This window comes from Necator americanus, chromosome I (assembly GCF_031761385.1).
Source record: "Necator americanus strain Aroian chromosome I, whole genome shotgun sequence".
NCBI classification, from domain to species: domain Eukaryota; kingdom Metazoa; phylum Nematoda; class Chromadorea; order Rhabditida; family Ancylostomatidae; genus Necator; species Necator americanus.
Window position 1 is genome coordinate 19,406,620 of NC_087371.1, and position 20,138 is coordinate 19,426,757.

Here is a 20,138-nt window from a genome sequence, read left to right on the forward strand (position 1 = left end):
TATATATATATACACGTATATATATACGTATATGTATACATATATACACGATATATATATATATATATATATCGTGTAATTAGTTGCCAAGGAAGTGAAATATATACCATGAGAACACTCAATGGTACAGTTTCCAAGTTTACCAACACATCAAAGTCCTTTCATTTGCTGTGGTGAATAGTTGTACTTGATTGTACAAACATCTCTCGTTATGTAACATCTCTTGAAAATTTCCCCCAAAGCCTCTCCTTGGTTCCGCATATTATATTAATGTTATTATATTATTGTTATTATTATTATATTATTTATCGGGCAATTTTCATTTACAAACGGGTTTCTCATTCAGGAGCATATGTTTTACCATCTCATTTCCTTATAAGCTCGTTTTATCGGGGCATCCGAGTAGATGTATCATCCAAGCCTTCTGTGTAAGGTGGGTGGGGGTGGGCGGAGCCTAAGGATGGACAGTGCGCCTGGACAGGCGTAGCGGCGATCGCTGCTGCAGGCACACACCTCGGCTGCACCCAGTTTGCTTGGGTACCTCCTTAGCCCGTCCCCTTTTTTTTATAAACTTTTTTTTTTAATTTCTTCGCCTACACTCTCACGTACAAACTCACCCTCTCATTAAGACGAAAACAAATACAATTTTGAACCAAATTTCAAAAGCAAAACATGAACAAAGCAATGCAATAACTTAAGAACAATTCAAATACAATATAGATCTCTAAATTGTATCTGTATTGTTAAGCTAAAGCAAGTACAACAAACAACAAAAATACGAAGTAAGAAACATAAAAGGGCAAACAAAAATCAGAAGGTAAAGCAAAAGAATGAAAACAGTTAAAAAGTTGCGGCCAATGTCGATTTGGATGGCGTTGCTTGTTTGCAACCGCTCGCAGCGCGTCTGTGAGCGGTCAAAAACCACGTTGCTCCAGCGCGACCGCTCGTGCAACTACACCGTGCTTCATTTCGTTGACCCAACTATATAATAGATTGCTTTATAGTGTCACATAACATTCAGTTGTACTTCAATTCAGTTAATCTGTATTCTTCTATTCTTCAGTTAACGGCTAATTTCAGATGGAAGCCAAACGAATCAAGTTGGATTCGGAAGAGGAGAACTCACGAGATTCACTGTCGCAGACGTCTGTCAGCTCAATGGACTCTATACATTCTCCAGTAGATTTAACTTTAGATCAGCTGAGGTCCTCTGATCCTAGCGTTCTTGAGAAGGCCCTGCTGAACTTGAAGTCAACGCTGCGAAGCAGATCAGCTATTGAACAATTCATAGATTCAGAGTCTCTGCAAAGATTCTACTTAGTTACTGACGTCCTTGCCAAAGCTGCGACTGATATAACGAACAAAACGTTAGTTTATTACTTATTCTATTACTTTTTTTACTCTATTACTTTTTTCTATATTTTTTTTTGATATCTTTTCTATTTTTTTACTTACTCTATTACTTTTTTTCTCTCGATCCAATTGAAAACTGATAAGTTTCGAGATTTCATTTTCATTACAACAGTAGTATTCCTGAAGTTAACATCAGCAGTGGCCATAAACTGTAGATTGATGTTTCTTCTTTCTACTCTTCTGTGGTAGATAAGTCGATAAAGAACGGGATGTTTCTACTCAGTAGCCTAGCAAGTAGTTCATACTTCTTGTAGCGTAAGTAAAAACAAAGGTTAGAAGGGAACAGTAGAGTTGAAATGGTCAGTTCGAATAGTTGAGTTGCTGTGCAAAACTAGACTTTTTAGACCACCATGGCTATCTATACTGAAGGAATCAACGAGTCTAATCGCAAACTGTTGTCACTATTCAATTACCGCATGTATGAAGATGACTTCATCAAAAATTGGCTTCGCTAGCATTGCAGGTTGATTTATCATTTCCCGAATTACCAGTGATTGGTTGGTTTCGAAAAATAATATCCCATAAGATAGTCCTAATTATGACAATTAAATCAGCATTGAAGAGTTTTGAATTACCAATTAATGCTAACTATTGTTAGGTTGTTCATTCAAAAATTTTTCCTAAACATTTCAGTCCGTGTTTTTGAAAGTGGATCTTTGCGACATGATTGCAAGACATCTATGGCTCGGCTAGTTGCGAATATGTGCGCACACAAGGTATACTTGTTCTCTTTCTTTAGTCAATTCGTAGTCTTCCTACGGATTTCCCTATTCTGTTTCATTTCAACTTCCTGTGCTCCTTTGCATCGACAGTGTTTTCCACATGAAACATGAAACACAGTTTGAAAGTTGTTTGCCATTTAACGCACCTTGTTTTCTCTCGGCGATCAGTCGTTGACACCTTTCGAGCATCTATATAAACACAGTTCTGAACTGTCGTCTTCTCATTGTATGACTGCTCGTTTACCACGATGACAAAACCTGATTGTCAATGAATTGCTCGAAGCAATAATTGATAATCGTTGTCGAGTGAAAAATGCGGGATTTATAACTGACGCAACTGTGCACTAACTCTCATATTGTGCGAAATGAAGTCCTATCGAAGTCTCCATCCCTTTTTCCAATTTTTCCACGTTTTCATTTTCGTATACGGAATGTCAAACAAAGAATGATAAGTTGTTGTCCTAACATATTTCAGTAGTACGTCTTTTCATATACTCGAGTCAGAAAGACATTGCATTACAGGTTGATTTATCATTTTCTGAATTACCGAAGCCGAAGAAAATCATTTGTTAGTGATAAGATATGATTTTCTCAGGAATCTAACCTAATCAGAGAATTTAATTATCAGGATTAATATCTACAGAGGCTTTAATTGCATGCGATGTTGCTCTGCATTTTTAGTCTACTCTTGGCTGATTTTCACGTAAAGTGTTTTCTTTTGTATTTTCAAACTCTTCGTAGGTTCGACAAAAAATCTGTGCTGAACTACCTTTTTCGATTTCCCTGACGCCCCGGAGAAATTCCTCTGAGTTTATTTTAATTGACAGTTTTTTTCAAATTGTGACTTGATTGTTGTTCCAAATCTACGAGAAATCTCCCTGTTTAAAAACAAGATAAAAGGCTTATTTTGGAACTTTTCTTATGTTACTTTAAAGGCATTACCACACAAATCTGGGGTGGTACGGTTTCAGGCGGGTAATCCCTGTACAGGGTCGTAGATTGTGGGGAAGAGAGCTTACTCTGATACAGGGAGAGATGAACGGAATCACTCTTTTCCTCACAATCTACGACCCTGTATAGGCATTACCTGCCTGATCCCATCCCAGATTCGTGAGGTGATGCCTTTAGCGTCTTCTTATGTTACGAGATGTCTAAAGTAAGTGTGGTGAACTCACTCATGTGCTTGCCCGCTGCAATATAAGTCGAAAGTAAATATAGTCGGCTCAGAACGACATGCAGCACGGTGCATTAGCGGCTGCGCTTCATGGACGGGTGGATAGCGATTGGAGTTGAGGTGGGGCCTTGGCGAACTGCAACAATGTGAGTGTAAGAGCAACAAGTGCTAGAATGGGTCTCCATCCGATCTCATCGCATATCAAAGCACATGTTAGCGGATAGTTTGCTACATTAATGACAGCTCTTTGTTTTCAATCCATTTTCAGTTTCGCTACTATTTCAATTCCTGATAGGTTTCTTCAAATCTCCAAGAATTGGGTCTTATGTTACAAAAGCCCATTATTTCCAGGAACCGGCAATGTGTGTGGCCTCTAATACATCTCTCGTTGATCGGCTGGTGTTGTTGCTAGATTCTGATGAAAGCAGTGCTACACAAGCTCTCCGTGCTATTCGCGGACTCGTCGCCTCGAATTACATTAAGGTATACTTTATCGCATTTCGTCCAGAACTTCTATTGAGAGTCTATGCTACCAGTAATTTACAAGTCGCCACTGAATACGAGTACTACAGTTCGCTTAAAAATTCGCAATCTTCGTAGTCTGATCCATGCTGAGGTACTTATCCGTACGACATGAATCCCAGGTGAGTTCCGGTGCACGTGCAGCGTTAGGGACCGAGTTGGGACCGTCGCAAACTGAAGCAATGGGTGGTGCCAGGAAGGGTTTCATCACGCTTCTAGCCGCTACGCTCCACCGAAGCGCCTCGAGAGAAGCCGTAAATACAGTAGAGTCAAAACGACATGAAGCATGTACGCAATTGCGTCTTGACCCTACTATATATACTCTGCAGAGATACGTGCGAGTCATTGAAAATCACGTTTTCAGTGACTCACTGGTGTAGGTAAAGATGCGAACGCAGCCGTTTGTGTTGTGTTGCATCACAAGTCATGTCATTTTCATCTGACTATGGCAATCTTCTCCTTTGATTTACTTTTACGGATGCTTCTTCATCTCTTGCCACAATTTCTACTAATTTGATATCAAGTACACAAACAAAAAATATTAAGCCTGCTTCGGAAGACAAAGCAGCAGCAGAATATGCAGCTGTGATCAGGGAACTGTAAAGAGGATCCCGGAAAGAAGTCTTATCAAATGAACTCTTTCTTCCACTAGATCAGAGACCCAGAAGTTTCCTCTATCTGGAAATAAATTAGGCTTTAGGAAAGCTTTTGACTTACAGGATAACGACAATCTTCATTACTTTTGAAAGCTGGAATGCTCCCTGTTTCCAACGAATATCTCCATACATGTAATTTGAAGCTAGTAGATGCATATTTCTCTAATATTTCACCTGATAGAGGATTTATTCTGCTTCTGGTACGGTTACAAATTGAGATCACCTCAAATCACAAATTCCCACTGGATGTGTCTGACTCTCCAGAACATTTTAGTAGCTCGTAAATTATATCGTAGCCGGTGATGCAGCGTATGATAAGCGGTATGTAAGTAGAGCCAGCTATTTAGCTAGCACAAAGGTGAATTTCGTTACGATACGCACCATCGCCAATTGTTCTGCCGAGGCATGATCGAGGGATGCTCGGAAATCCCCCGGGACCATCCTTACCCGCAGGCACCGCAACCGAAGTCTGTTCAATTTTTGACTCCTTTTTGAGGACTATATGGAGGAGAGCTCTTCTCGAGAACAAAATTGTACTTTGAAAAAATCTGAGATCTCGCAAACATCTCACTATCGCGATCTACGATAAAATATTCAGAAGAAGCCGTGATGTAGTCTAACGAATGTTGACAATTAACTTGAACTAGCAACAACGTCAAAGAAATTTATCCATAATCTACAAACCCATAAATCAAACGAACGTATATGGAATGTGCACCGATGCAAACTAGAAACTACAAATTAAATGCTATATGCTGTGATGTATAAAATGTATACAATACATGATTCACTGAAAATACTCAAAACTTACTCAATATTCCGAGCAATCACATAAAAGAATACACAGACGTGTACTTTAAACGAAGGCTACTTCGTGTATGTGGTGTTCCTCTTGTTGGCTACGTCTCTCTAGCAGTTCTTCCTCGGTTGAAAGACATGACCACTGGCGTGAGACGGAGGATGAGCGTAGTGAGCTTGATGAGTCGGTTGAGGTTTGTCATGCGAGTGTCTAACCCCACTCGTCGGATATGACTTTTCCATCTGAGAAAAACAGAAATTTTAAACAATGCTAAAAACAAATTGTAAAATATCAACATCACGTACCTGTGCAGGTAACGTGTTATCACGTTCTACCACTTCGCGACTTTCTTCAGAACTCTCCGAAGAAGTTCGTTCCGTCTCCGACTGGCGACGGTCCTGAAAAAGGCGTCACTAATAACACTTAGAATGCCCAAAAATCAAGACAAATAATGGGGAAAGTGTAGTTGGAGGAGTGGGTCACTCAGTGGCGCCCTTATTTCTGGACGCTTTACCTTACTTTCTTATCTTAATAACTTTAGCTTACATGTCCTAGATCCTCTAAGACTAATGCTTAGGTTTTAGGACTCCGATTGATCTAGTTATTTACTTCCAGAAATAAGGGCACCACTGGATGCCCTCCCAACTACATTTTCCCTCAAATAATACCTTCTTGGTGACAACCCTTCGTCCTCCTACGCGCTCTGCTGGCAGATGTCCTGCTTTTGTCTCTGGCTCCGCGACAGCAGACATCACTACTCTGCAAAGTCGGAATATTGAGAGAGGGACGATGGAAACAACCATAGTCGGGTCAAAACACAACAGCCATGGAGCACGGCGCAGTGTAGCACAGCGTAAGCGGCACGGTGAGGGTAGCGGTGAGGATCGACGTGCGGCCACCGCGAACTGCAGCGATGAGTGGTGCTAGCAAGGGTCTCCATTTGATCTTAACCCCTACTCCCCACGGCACCGCTTCGCAACTACACCGAACTTCAGGTGGTTTTGACACAACCGTGCCCAACATAAGTTGCAAGAAAAGAAGTCTGCTTTCGTGCAAGCTAGAACGACGAGTTTGCAGTGTAGGGACAATATAAGTGACAGTGGCCAACTATGGAAATAACGAGTCAATGACAGCTTTTTATCAAGCACGTCAATCGTCCAGATAAGCTTGTTTGGACGGAGTGTGTCAGCGTTTATACGCCATGCCTTCCTCGCGTACGGCTGATACTTCCGAGCACATCTATGAGGTGAACATTTACAAGAAGCCCAGATGAATACTATGCGGTGCCGCTGATGGGTCTACATGATCAGTCGCACAGAGTAAGGCGCGTCTGGTCTCACACCAGAATTGTTTTTTTGTATAAAGTGACAAAATGGACTGACATTTCCATGCAGGCCTAGATTGTCTTTTGCATCCTGTTTAACGTCATCGAGTAGTTCTGTCTTTTCCAATTTTTTTTTTGGAAAGCTATCAAGGTGCTGTAGTTCGATGCCCTCAAGCTACAATTTAACATCGGATCCATCAAAATCTCGGGGACCTTTTCCACGATAGGTCAACAGTAATAAACTAAACAATGGTAAAGTCAATAATAGTAGTGGAAATAACAATCAGTAAGATCATCACTCAATACTTTGCAGAAATTGCACTTTAAAACCTTTCTCAAAGTCAAAGTCAACCCAACCAATGCAGTTCCCCACTCCTTCATTCCGAGATTACTGAAGTAACAAGCTCGCTGAAATCTAATTTCCATTCTAAGTTATGCGTAGTAAATATTTATATCCTTTATCTGCCATCAAACAAGTGTTGTGCTACAGTTCTAGAGTTACTAATACCTAAATTATTGACACACGTAGTTATATCTGGCATATGTAACTACTGACACATCTAGTAATGTTCATTTGAGATACGCATGTTTCGAAGCATTCAAAATCATAAGTGAGTTCTCTCACTGCAGAAATTTAGATAGTTTACGCAATCGCTACATTGGCTATGGACTTGGCGGTAGCCTTACTAGCACTCATGTACATAAGGAACACCTTTCCCGAACACTTCACTGAAGGAAGAGCTTTGACTGCAGTTTTTATAGAAGACGAATTTAGAGAATATAGATCTCATTCTTCAAATTAATAAGCCCATAGCGAAGCGCGTTATGAAAATAAGGAAAGATGTGTCACGAGAAACGAAAAGACACTACGTGGAATACTGTTCGGCCAATTCTGGCAATACGGGCGGCGCGCTGCAACGACGGATCAATGTACGCCCACATATACGAAGAGTTGCATGAGGGAAACCTGAAGATCTGAGTAAGTGTGGTACGTACGAAATCTAGAATCCCCGTAGCCAGAAGTGAAGAATTTGAAGCGATTGGTCGCCAGAAGTGAGGAATTTCAACCGATTGAGGCAGAGATAGATTTGAAGCTGCGCTCCACTTCTCATAACAACGCTGATAAGTGACATCACAAACCAAAGCTACTTTCGCACCGGAGAACTGCACGACATACACGTAATCATCAGCAACAGCGACATGACCTCCCAAGTCTATCGACGTTGTTTACAAGATTTCGGCCAGTGCGCACGCGGACACGACACCACTCTACGGGCAGAGACACATAGCAGTCATGTGAGGCGCACAAATATGCGAAGGCCAGCCAAACCACATGGTTTCGGGGAGATTCTGTGGACAGAACCTACACAAAGGAAAAGGATTTTGATGTGAGATGAGATAGAAGTCCTACAAGTCGTTTGTGTAGGGTATGGTGTATCAGGTTGTTAAGGCAATGTCCATTTATCGAGTAGTTTTTGCGCTGTTTTTGTGCGCTTGCACTCGACATCAGAAGGCAGGATCGATAGACACATAAAGCGAGTGTGCAGGTGGAACGGTATTATAACTTTCCTTGGATGAAATATGATGTTTTCAGGTGGTACTTTTATCGAACGTTGGCTTTTACCTGGGAAAAATGCTGGCTGAGAATAAAAACACTACAGCAGTAATAGGAACACTTATGGCGTTGGCGACGAAACGAGTGCGAGACACTGGCAGACAGTTAGCAGGAAGGTGAGAGTGGTTTAACTGCGAAGAAATAAGAAGGGGAGAGAAGAGGTCCAAAGGTATCTCTTGCGACTCGTATTTGCTCGCATTGCACCGCCCTTGAATAACGCTAGATTATTCATGGAATCAATAACGAGAAGGATGTGATGCGTCCGTGTAGAGGTATTGTGAAACATTTCGTCAGCTAATGGTAAGTATTGGGGTCTCTGAAAAGTGCTCATATGACATGTTTCACCTTACCCAATGGATGGATTAACCTCATGATTTCTTTCCAACGTTTCTGATCTTGTTTCAAGGATTTTCTTCTTATCCGAACGCATTTACTGTTCAGTACCACACAAGTAAAAATTTGATTCACTCTTTCTTTATATGTTTTTTTTTTTGTTTTTGATAGGAATTTTCACGGCTTTCTACAGTCTGGTATAGTTTAAAGAGTGTAAACAATGGAATTTTGACCTTGTTTTAGAATCCGTCAGCATCTCAAACTAAACTACTGGACATGTCGGTTAACATTTAAAGCCATCACCCCACGAATCTGAGATGGTATGGATTTCCGATGGCTAAAGACTATTGCAGGAACGGGTGGGACAGCGCTCATTTCTTCCTAATTGCCATTAAAAAATTCCCGGAAGATGGCGCGTGCACAAGGGTGGGGCGCTCCAAACGAACTTCGAGCGCTCCGGGACACTGTTTACTTCGACGAGTTCTACTGGAGCGCGCTAGCCTTGTGCACGCACCGCATCTTCCGGGCCGTTTTTTTTTACGGCAATTAGGAAGAAATGAGCGTTATCACACCTTTTTCTGCAATCTACGACCAGTCTTTACACATAGTCTTTAGCCATCGGAAATCCATACCACCTCACATTCGTGGGGTGATGCCTTAAGCATTCCATCCGACCTCCATTTCGAAACAGTATCCACGGAATCTTTGTTATAGCTGAAAGATTTTTCCGATAGTTATGCTACCACAACGCAATTATTTTGGAAAACTAGGCATTTTTACTGAATGAAGTTCTCCTTCCAAACTCAGCTACTGCAGTGTGGTCAAAACGATATGAAGCACTGTGCAGTTGCGTAAGCTGTGCACGAAGGAGGAAGCGGTTATAATTGGGGTGGGATCATCGCGAACTGCGGCGAAGAATGGCGCTAGCAACTGTATCTTGTTAATGAGGGTCGTCTAACAAAGAGTCATTTGCACTTGCTCTTGAAACAGTGCCGTTGTGACTATTATTTGAATAAATTAACGTTTCTGTACACGCTGTTGTGTACAAGAAAGGCCGACATTTTCTTTTTACTGACACTACAACGGATGCATTTTTTTTATAACAAGCTGCATAAGCAGTTTATTGGTTACATTTACTTCACTAGTGGAATGGCTGTCTATTTGTTTTGGAATTTTTACTTCGTTCCGGAGTTTTTCAGCAGTACACATCAAATCTGAAATCAGAAATCCTCTTAGCCGTGCCTATCAGTCCTCAAAGAAAGCAAGTAGGATTTGTTGTAAAGGTATCTGACATCAGTCGTTCAAAAAACGAAGGGAAAAACAAGCAATTTAGACGTTGTTATGGTCAAGAATAAACTGAAATGGAAGAATGAATGAGATATACATGGTGGGCCGCAGGTAGGCTCACACCTAGTACGTGTGAATTCACGTTTAAAAAAAGACATGCATTTGTTGTGCTCATATCTGTAGATAATCATACATAAAAGACATAAAATACTGGTTTTGAATATGCTGTTTTATAAGAGAAACTTATCAAAAGGTGAGACAACTGTCAGCATACTTTTGGACCACCCTTTATAGATAACATCTCAGTTATTCGAAAAAAAGGCTTTCAGTGAACCTTGGCATAGTAAGATGTATTGATTCTTAATAAGCTGTGCAGCAGGTTGTTAAATGACTTCATTAAATGGTTAACTTTTCGGCTTCTTCAGATTCTGAAATGGTGAGTTCAATTCACAATCTAAGCGACCAAATCTCTCCACAATCTCAGTTATTGTTGTTTTTTGTGAGCGTTTAGAGAAAGTAACTGATTATGAGATATAAAAGTGTGAAGTGTGTGGAGCGGTTGTGATGTTGTTTACTGCCAGCACCTGTTTCTGAAACCAGTTCTTATGAGAGGCCTTTTGTTTTTCTCTTTGTGTTGCTATTAGAATGAACGATTATTGTCTCGGCGATTAGCTTTTGTAAACCAACGAACCGGTGAAACTGGTGCTGAGTTCTGTCAGGAGGTCCATGTAATAATTAACAAAACACTATTCGAGGAAAGTGTCAGTTTTTTATTACTATTGAGATTTGGCCGTTTTTAGCTTCTTTAAAGGTGTGCTTGCTTAATGCGACACAGCTGCTATTATTATGTTATAAAATATGCCCGAAGTTGTTCAGAGGAGGGCCAAACATTACATTCACCTTGATCACCTTGACTCCCGTTGATCTTCGAACTGGTCGGGCGGGCGCCAGTAATTCTTCCATTTGTCCCGATCGCGTGCCAGAGTAGCCCAGTGGTTCCTCCTTTCGCGTGAGACACGAAGAGCATCATATTTTTCTTTGAAGGACTTCGTGAAGAAATCTGACCATCGGGTCGGCGGTCTTCGTGTAGTGCGCTTAATATCGCGGGGAACTCAGGCTCTGGTCCAACGGTTGTCATTAAAGTGCATCACGTATCCGGCCCACTTTATTTTACTTTCCTTGGCAAACGCGGCGGCGTCTCTAATCTTCGATCGCTGACGTAGGAGAGAACTTCGAATCCCGTCCCCCACTTGTGCGAAACGGGATACTCCTAGCATCACTCTCTCAATTGTGTTCAATGACGCTCACCGCGTTTTCTTCCTGCTTGCGAAATGCCTAGGTTTCCGAAGCATAGGTCAAAGCAGGAAGTACGGTGGTGTTGAAGGGATGAGCACGGAGCCGGGTGTTCCTGGTCTTCTTCACTACATCCTCGATGCTCTTGTACGCTCCCCAAACCGCTCGTCTCCTATGCCCAGCTCGGGGGTCAGGTCGTTCATCATGTTCACTTCCCGACCCAGATAAACGTAGCTGGTGCGTTCGGATATGTTCGTTCCATTGAGCGTGAATGGGGCATCCGAGACCCATCCGTTCTGCATGAACATCGTCTTTTGCAGATTCAGCTGAAGACCGATGCATCCACATGTTTCGTCGAATTCGGTCAGCATTCGTTCCGCTTGGCTGATGCTAGGTGTTATCAGTACGATGTCATCAGCAAAGCGCAAATGGTGTAGCTGCCGACCATCAACCTTCACTCCCATGTCGTCCCAACCCAACTTTCGCATTGCGTTCTCGAGGGTGGCTGTGAATATTTTGGGTGAAATTGTATCACTCTGTCGGACCCCCCTCTTCACGTCAATGATGATGATGAAACATTAAATTATTAGATAATAATTAAGTTTACGCTTGACTATAAGGTAGAGATTTACCTGTACCCAAAATTGATACAGTTACACTGTGATGTGATGCTGTGATGTTCCCGGTATAGATTAAATATTTGTCTGATAGGTCTGAATATGAGTATACACGTATCGCGAATGAGAGATTTAGGACTGGACGAAGGGACATAAGTGGATGTGACGGGAGCAGAAAAATTTATTTTCATGCAGTACGTTTAATGCACCATGAGTGCTCAAGATTTGGCGAAATGGAAAGTACATTTTTAGGAGCTAGAGCTTCTATTCAAGCGAATCGGAAAGTGTAAATCAAGTACCCTTGAAGAAAAGTGCGGCGATAATGGTGACACAGATGAAACGATAAACGCGGAGGGTGGTTGGGGAAATTTCTAAAAATATACTGGGAACCTGGATCATACACATTTTTTTCAGCACCATAGTTAGAATTTCTTCATTGCATCATGAACACTAAATTGCCCTAAAAAGAGAACATTTGCAGATTTTTGCAATATACTTTCTGCATTTAAGGGAAACGCAAAACATAATATTGTAGAACATTCAAAGTAGGGCAGCCACTAATAAACTATAACTGTCTTCGGAGAAATGTCGAAAATAAGTGCAAATATCACATTTCTTAATAGCTCCTTATCAAAAATGTGTTTTTGAAAAAAGCTATCCTGTAAAAATTTGTGTCTAGTGATCATGCCGAAGATAAGGATGAGGAAAGTAATTTCAAACCTAGTTACTTTTAAGTTAGTTTTTTAAGCTAGTTTCTTAGTTGCTTTTAAATTCAGAGATTTCGCGCTTAGTACATAGGTAGTCACACAAATTTGGTGCCAGATATACGATAGTCGGAGCCGGTGTTCCGGTCCCCTTCACTTTTGAACGGTTGGTGAAGTGATTCTCATCACTTGAGCTGCACTCTATAAGCTAGACCACCTTCACCCGAGGAGCCGGACTCTCCTCAGGTGAGGGTTTTTGCACCTATAGGTGGTGCCCCTCCCCGGGAATACACAAGTTGGTTGCGAGCGAAGTTCGTTAATCTACCATCGCCTACAAAATCTACTATCTCCCGTCTAATTACCCATTTTGCTACTAATAAAAACGCAGCTGTCATGGCTATCATAATTGTTGCATTTTTTCATAGTAGACAAACATCCTCTTATTCTGCTAGTCGCCTTGTTCTCATTTTTAAATTTATTCATACAAGTTAGCCATTTTTTAGCCATTTAAACAACATTAATTGCTCAAATTATTCATGTTATACTATGACTACTTGACACATGACAGTAAGTGCATTACTGATTTTTGTGCTAAAACCTAACTAACGAAAGCGATTACGAAAAGAGGATGGAAATGAGAGAAACGGGGTGTATTCAGCGAAGAAGAATTATTGAAACGTTTGGAATAAAGATTAGTAACGATGAAATGCTATTGCAGTGAATGCGCCGAACGTCTGCTGGAGTTGTTCTTTTCCGATGAGGTTCGTGGAGCAAAGGAACTGCTCGTACTACTATGTGAGGGTTCAACGGACATGAGAGACAGGTACCGTCGAAGCATATGCCGCTTTTTCATTGCTGCTTTCCGGTATTTGTAATGAGTCTCCATGATGACTCTACAGTATGATTTGAGGATGGGAGAGGCTCGTGCTATCCAAAGAGTTGTTGAATCAGCCGACAACAGTGCGCCCAACTGTAAACTAGTGGCTGCCTTTGCGCAGGTATGCAAGTTGAATGCACAACGACGTATGCTTGTGCATTCGTCGTCGTGCATTCAACTGGATTTGGCATTTAATCGTGGACTTACTCAGATTGAAGATAGCTTACTGAAATGATCTTTTTAACTCAATCTATTCTTGAACAGGAATTATCAATACTATTAAGCAGCATGACACTCAGTATTTGTTTGTGTGCCTATTCTGTTGCGAAAATTAAAGCATATTTCGCAAGTGATATTTAGAAAATACTTCAAGCTTTTTGCATTTAAGTTTTCATTTACTTGTTGAACATTGTAAAGCTTTAAAAAGTATCATTAATGGATGCTGCTACAGCGTTTCGTGCTTTATGCTTTTTTCTTGCTCAGATAGAAACAAAGTATTTACTACAGGAAGCATGGGGTCGTGCCGCACTTCGAGAGTCTGGTGCTCTGGATTTCCTCATCTCGCGACTAGCGTCAACTCCTTCAAACTCCAATGATCGCCTGGCGATTGTCCAACCCCTTCGTCATTTCGTTCATGACACAAATGGTATCCTCTCCTCTTTATTTTACTCACAACTTTCCACTCTCTTATTTTACTTTTTTTCCACTGGACTTTCGAGTAATAATTGGTCTTTGCAGTTCTTCTTTGCATATGCTCTGTTTAGGAATGGCATTCTTGGCTCGGAATCGGGTATTTGTAGACACCGTCGTAAAAGATGTGACAGAATTCATTGCTGAATACAAGGTAGTTTGTGAGGTAAGTTTGTTTTTGTGAGGAAACCTCAACTAAATTCCCCTGTTCTCGAAGTAACACGTCTGTTTCGCGAAATTATGAAAATCCAGTGCTTGTGGTGCAAAGTCGTTATGTCCAGAGAGGCAGCGTATTGTAATCATTGTTTTTTTGCTGAATTACAAATGCATTTCTGATGGGCTGCACTTTTCGTGACTTTACAGCCCGGGTGATATTTTTTTCAGTGCATAGTCGGGTCAAAACGAACTATATCATGATGCACTTGCATGGCTGGATCTCGCCGCGGTAGAGCTAGCGGTTATGGTCGAGGTGAGATCCTCGCTGTTTCCGGTTCATCTCTGCAGGCCCAAATTGAGCTAAGATGGTCCCATGTCGATCACTGGCTCCACACTGGTGCTTCGAGCTGCAGTTGCTTACACACGCTTCAGTTTGTTCTGACCCGACTGTTGCTGGCTGTTTGCAGCTCATAATATAGTTACTGTGTTTACTGTGTAGTGTGTAGTTTTACTGCGTAGTGTGCGCTACAGTTAACTATCGAGGATCTTCACTTTTGTCTTCTGTCCTCGGAATTTTTCAAGCTTCTTTTTTTTCCTGCGGTGGAGTCGACACGAAGGAATTTTGTTAGCAGGCTGTTTTTAGATAGTTGTGTTTTGTTATGTCTCTTGGTTTGTTGATCTGTTGTTGACTTCTGCCTCTTCCGTTTCCCTTGTCCGAGACGGAGTTTTCCTATAGAGAATTTGTGGCCGATTGCTCACCGTATCATGTGGACTGTTCAGAAAAGAATTGTTTTCTAGCGAAAATTGAAATATATTTGCTTCGATGAGCCGCAACTAAGAGTGAATTCTCAGAGATCTTTAACTGCTGTCTCAGCTTTCTATACTTTAACTTGAGTATCGGGATGGGATGTTCTTTCGTTTTTGATGCTGCCTCATATATTTTACCTGTTCAAGTAGTAGCAACTTTATTTTCTTTAACATTTAATATTTCCTTTGAAAAAAAGCCTTTGTAGTTCACTTCAACTTGTAGAGAAATTCCGTTTCCTTTTTTAGCCGGAAACTATTTCCGACGAGGATGAATTTCGCTCTGATAGTCCGCTGCTGATGGAGATCGAGTCGACTTTACAGAAGAAGAGTGATTTTGTCGAAGATGGAGTAAATCATATTTTTCAAATACTCACTCAGTGGATATAACTAGCTGGGAAATCTACTTGACCTTTTCAAGGATTCACGTGATTCACGACTTCATAAGGACTACTCCTCTCTCTGGGCGTACTCGACACCTTCCCCAAATCGTTCTTCCTTCAGCTCTCCGATGTATAGTCCTCTCTCCAGTGGTGCAGGAAGTCCTGTATCAGCATCTAGCAGTAGCCCGTTCGCGAGGTAATTGTGATTCGCCTTCCACATTTACTTCTACTAAAATTTCCAACAAAAGATATTCCCGGAAATCCACTCTTACTTGAATTAGTCCATTCTGGGTTGGTTTTCTCTCAAAAGTTGTCGGTGACAAACCGATCTCAATACTCGATGAGCTAATGTGAACAGAACAGAGTGAAGAATTTTGAACCGACGCGCTTAAAACCCCGTAAGGATTTCATTGTCATTCATTCATCGTCATTCATTTTTCACTTGTCGAGTATTTCTTTTGCCCATTCTTTTCTTTTAAGATGGATTGCAGCGTAGGTTAAATCCGGTCTTTTTTTCAGTCCATTCTCCCGTCAAAGAACAGCCAGCGAATCAACATCAGAAGTACCAGATTTGGATTCTTCTTTAGGAAATTCAGAAGCTCGGCAAAAGCGTACGGTGGGCATGTGTAGTTTTAAGCAGCAGCAATTCACTAAAAGAAGTACGTTTTCTGATAGTTTTCGCATTTTGAAGACGCGCTGTGGTAGCGGACTTGCGGAGAAGTGGTGGATACACGTAAGATCGCAGAGTATTGGGAGTTTGCCAGCTGGATAGCACAGAATTGAACGATTTTTTTCTCTTCAGATAATCGAGAGCGAGCTTTGGTTACTCACTTGGCAGGCGCAGGAAGATGCTAACTTGCCCTACCTTTGCAGAGACGACGTTGTGGTGAGACATCCTCTAGAACTTCAATTCAGTTGGACTTGATTTTGTATTGAGTTTAAAGCTTAGACTTACTTTTGGAGACTTCGATAATATGAGGGTATTATCTCAATAGCAGTGTTATAGTATTCTGTAGAAATTCTCTTCGGCTCATATCCAATTGTGTTCTAGATATTTAATTGAGAAACAATCTCATTCATGAGTTTTATAAGTTATCAGACTGCTTTGTCTGGGGCGTTGAATAAAAGTTATCCTACAAATGAGATTAAATAACCGACAAAAAAAGTGAACACGACAAGTAACACTGACGGGTGCTCTGAACCACCCAACAGTGTGCTCTAACGTTGTCGATGCTGATACTTGTGCACTACATGTACATAGATGATGAACAGTGGTTGGTTCTTTCTATGTTATTCAGAAGTCCGGACATGGTTCAGTTGTGGAATGAATTTTACCTACAGTTAGGATGATCAACGTATGTCGTTATCACCACAGCCTTGACTTTCACTTGATCTACCAGCATTTTCGGAGATCAACCCTTTCGCTTTTCTGCTAGCTGAGATAAGAAACAAATTTCTAAAGAATGCTTCCAGCTAGTCTTGTATAATTGAGAGGAAGGAGTTCCTTGAAGTTTTTTTTTAGAACGCCGTCTTATCCTACCTAGCTCTCGCCCCTTCACCTGACTATCGAATAGGAAGAGTACTCCGTCGCCTGGCTTGCTCACGTCCTTCTATTGACTCTTTGCTTTCGATGCAATTTCACACAAGAGTACTTCATACCCTGTGCATGGCGCCCTGTAGAGTAGTTCGGTTCGTTTATCGACGAAAGCATTCACCACAACATTGGCTTTCTACCTTCCTTATTGTTTTAGTTATGCGAAACGCTGTGGTCGCTGTGAAAGAGCTGCTGAGTTTGGAAGGGAAATACTAAGGTAGTTTCCTATTCTTGCTCAACATTTATAAAGCTGTGCTGTTGAAATCATTCTTCTTCGAAAAAAAAAAACCAGAGTTTCCGGCAGAACGCGGTTTTTCTTCGGACTTGTGCTTCACAAATGTAGATATATAACTTCTTGGAAACCTCTTTGTGACTAAAAATTCGAGAATCTGCAATTAACAAACATATAGATGTAATGCTTCCACAGTTTTTCGGATTGTTAGAGAATTCGCCGGCCATGTGGATAGCGACTTCGGAAATTCCTTCCTTATCAAACGACTCTCCAACGAGGATTTTACAACACGTGTGGTTGCTGCCATAGCTAAGGTGGCTTTAATTAGGTAGCCATTTTTTTGTCATTCTTCTTGCATCTCATATTTTTATCTTCTATGATGCAGTTCACCTTTCAAGGGATCGTTTTCGGCTTGGACGAATATCATCTGGTTTTCTACCAGCTCTTGATCTACTTTTCGAATCCTTACATTCACTTCTTGTTAGGGATGATTTTCTGGAAATTTGTGACGAATCTACTTACTCTGACGGAGTGGGTTTTATATTTATACTCAACTACATTTATTTTTTATATCTGATAAAGGTAAACAGTTATACAACATTATTCCAGCCACCATTATGTGCTCAGATAGTGGGTGCCATTTCTACTCTCGTTGCGCCGCAACGACTACGGTGTGTTAAAGAGTTCTCTATTTACTCTTACTTTACTCTAGTTTGTAGATAATAGTTTGTAGATGTAGACAATAATATATTAGGCCGAGCATTATCGTTAATATCGTTTTGTAGAGAAGTTTTGGATATAGACAGCCCAGTTCGCCCACGAGAGCGCGGCGAGTGTATAGTTGAAAAATGTGAAGAGTACGTCTCAAAGCTATTTAATGTTTTGAAACCTTTTGTTACAGAGTATATTTTAGTACTCAAATGGAGATGCTAACATTTGAAAACCAAGATGGAGAGCTTCTCGCTCATGTTCCCATGGATGCTGTATGCGAGAGTAGTCAGTACTTCAAGGTGTGTCGAAACTTTAAGCGTTGAAAGATCCTCGATATAATTCAACTCCAGGGCATGTTCACTTCGGATCTGCAGGAAAAATCTACCAAACGAAGAATTTTCGTATTCTCTGCTGAAGAGGAACAATGCTGTGCTGAAGATTTCATTCGCTTCTTGCATCATATTTCTGGATGTCGAGCTCAATGTTCCTCCATTCAATCGGCGCAGACATGTGTGGCTCTGATTAAAGTACGAAGTTTACTCATATATGTTTTGCAGGATATGCTTGGTCAGTTTTGCAGTAGTCTGCACATTTGTAAGGAATGTTTAAGTTGTCCGATCGCTACCTTTGCTCTTCATTGTCGGAGTACGTGAGTAGCCCGCATGGTCCAGCTCGTCGACTTTTGAACGGCGAGACACTTCCTGATTTTCTTCCTGGTGTGCTAACAGCTCAAACTCATGAAAGGTGTCATGGTCATCACTTTAAAATAATTTGTTAGACAGAGCTCTTTAGAACTTTTTCTTTATCAGCTCTCTCCTTTATCATTTCTTCACGCATCCATACACCTCTGTTTCAGGCTAGTCGCGATGTGTCTTCTCACGTTGATACGATATTGCTCCAGTTCTCAGATTATCGCTGCTCTGCGACCAGTGTCCCAATCCTCTTTATTGGTGGACTTACTCACTGAACACATGAAGGCTATGACATCAGTGTGAACTTCAGCTTATGATGGAGTTATTCATGGTTGTTCTCGGTTTTTTTAATGCTTTGGTTGGTAGACCTATTTACGGGATATGATTATGTGTACACAAATGTCTATAAAAGTTTTGTTTAAATTACTGTAGTTTCCTACCTTTGTGCAAGCTCAAAAGTGGAGTCTTAATTCGTTTTCGTTAGTGAAGTTTTCTTTTTATTTGAACGAACTTTCCCACTGTTGAAGTATAAAATCCCGAGAAATTGCTTCTAAGAGGTTTACATATAGTGGTGAAAAAAATGGGATTTTCCATTTGCTGAGATCGGTGAAGATGCGTCGCCCGCGTACTACATACTACATATTGATGATCCGGTGGGAATTTGTGCGTCTAGACTTGAGGACGAGACGACGAGGCGCGTTATCTGCACAAAATTGTTCAAGCAATTTTGTGCAGTTAACGCGCCCATATGATAGAGGACGTAGGACGGAGAACTCGATTTATTTCCTTCTCAAATAACCGAATTTTCTACTGTATTCCAGTTTCCAGTTTTTTTAGTAACCAAATTTGCTAGTAAATTCTTTTTTGTCAGAAAGAAAAGTATATAAGAATCTGAGAATTTTCATATTTAACTTCCTGTATTTTTTCAGTAGAGCTCTAGAAGATTTCTTTAAAAAAAAATTGGCTGTCATTTAAAAATAATGATTAAAAATAAAAAAAGAGGGCTAAAAAAAGGACAAAACGGTGTAGCATCTTAAATTAATGTCATTGAGTAATTGATCTACGATGTGGAAGATCCAGTATCGGTTTCTGTGGGTGCGTGTAAAGAGGGTCCCAGGAATTTCGAGCATACCCCTGTCATGCGTCATCAGAACAATTAGCGATGGTGCGTATCCTAAGGAGAGTCGCTTTCGTTAGCACCTAAATGGCTGGATCTGCTTGCCTACCGCTAATCATACGCTGCATCACCGCTTAAGATATAATTCACTACCTACTAAATTGTTTTGGAGAATCAGACACATCCTCTGTAATTTTGTGATGTAAGGAGAACTTGTAATCGTACCAGAAGGAAGAGAAATCCCCACGTGAAGTATGAGATAAGGGTGTATCTAATAGCTTCCAAAACGGGACATTCCAGCTTTCAAAATTTTTCTGACTTCATGGAACTTACAGGAAGAAAAAGAGTTCAAATTTGATAAAATTTCTAGACTTTCTGAAAGTAGAACACCATACAAAATGCCATGTACTTCTATCAAACTCT

At 40.9% G+C, this 20,138-nt stretch overlaps 4 protein-coding genes across 5 annotated transcripts; 2 read left to right on the forward strand and 2 right to left on the reverse strand.

Moving 5' to 3' along the window:
• Positions 1–1,080: 1,080 nt before the first annotated feature.
• Positions 1,081–4,434, forward strand: RB195_006198 (uncharacterized protein; the record flags this gene model as incomplete). Its single annotated transcript, XM_064179137.1, has 5 exons — positions 1,081–1,367; positions 1,758–1,876; positions 2,047–2,129; positions 3,661–3,792; positions 4,378–4,434. 5 exons carry the CDS (start codon positions 1,081–1,083, stop codon positions 4,432–4,434), a joined length of 678 nt encoding a protein of 225 aa, XP_064036121.1.
• A 962-nt stretch (positions 4,435–5,396) lies between these two features.
• RB195_006199 (uncharacterized protein) lies at positions 5,397–6,038 on the reverse strand (the record flags this gene model as incomplete). The annotated part of the gene is made up of 3 exons (XM_064179138.1): positions 5,397–5,528; positions 5,592–5,684; positions 5,955–6,038. 3 exons carry the CDS (start codon positions 6,036–6,038, stop codon positions 5,397–5,399), a joined length of 309 nt encoding a protein of 102 aa, XP_064036122.1.
• Positions 6,039–8,039: 2,001 nt separating this feature from the next.
• Positions 8,040–18,901, forward strand: RB195_006200 (uncharacterized protein; the record flags this gene model as incomplete). Of its 2 annotated transcripts, XM_064179139.1 has the most annotated exons (21): positions 8,040–8,051; positions 8,205–8,341; positions 13,178–13,282; positions 13,370–13,457; positions 13,844–13,982; positions 14,101–14,192; positions 15,236–15,337; positions 15,408–15,565; positions 15,889–15,985; positions 16,061–16,102; positions 16,172–16,255; positions 16,892–17,058; positions 17,121–17,180; positions 17,407–17,523; positions 17,594–17,726; positions 17,805–17,866; positions 17,981–18,052; positions 18,109–18,205; positions 18,257–18,433; positions 18,517–18,650; positions 18,763–18,901. In XM_064179139.1, 21 exons carry the CDS (start codon positions 8,040–8,042, stop codon positions 18,899–18,901), a joined length of 2,214 nt encoding a protein of 737 aa, XP_064036123.1. The 2 variants fall into 2 exon arrangements, with proteins under 2 accessions (XP_064036123.1, XP_064036124.1); XM_064179140.1 differs by lacking the exon at positions 8,040–8,051 and having other exon boundaries at positions 8,244–8,341.
• On the reverse strand, positions 11,267–11,626 carry RB195_006201 (uncharacterized protein; the record flags this gene model as incomplete). The annotated part of the gene is made up of 1 exon (XM_064179141.1): positions 11,267–11,626. One exon carries the CDS (start codon positions 11,624–11,626, stop codon positions 11,267–11,269), a length of 360 nt encoding a protein of 119 aa, XP_064036125.1.
• Positions 18,902–20,138: the final 1,237 nt, after the last annotated feature.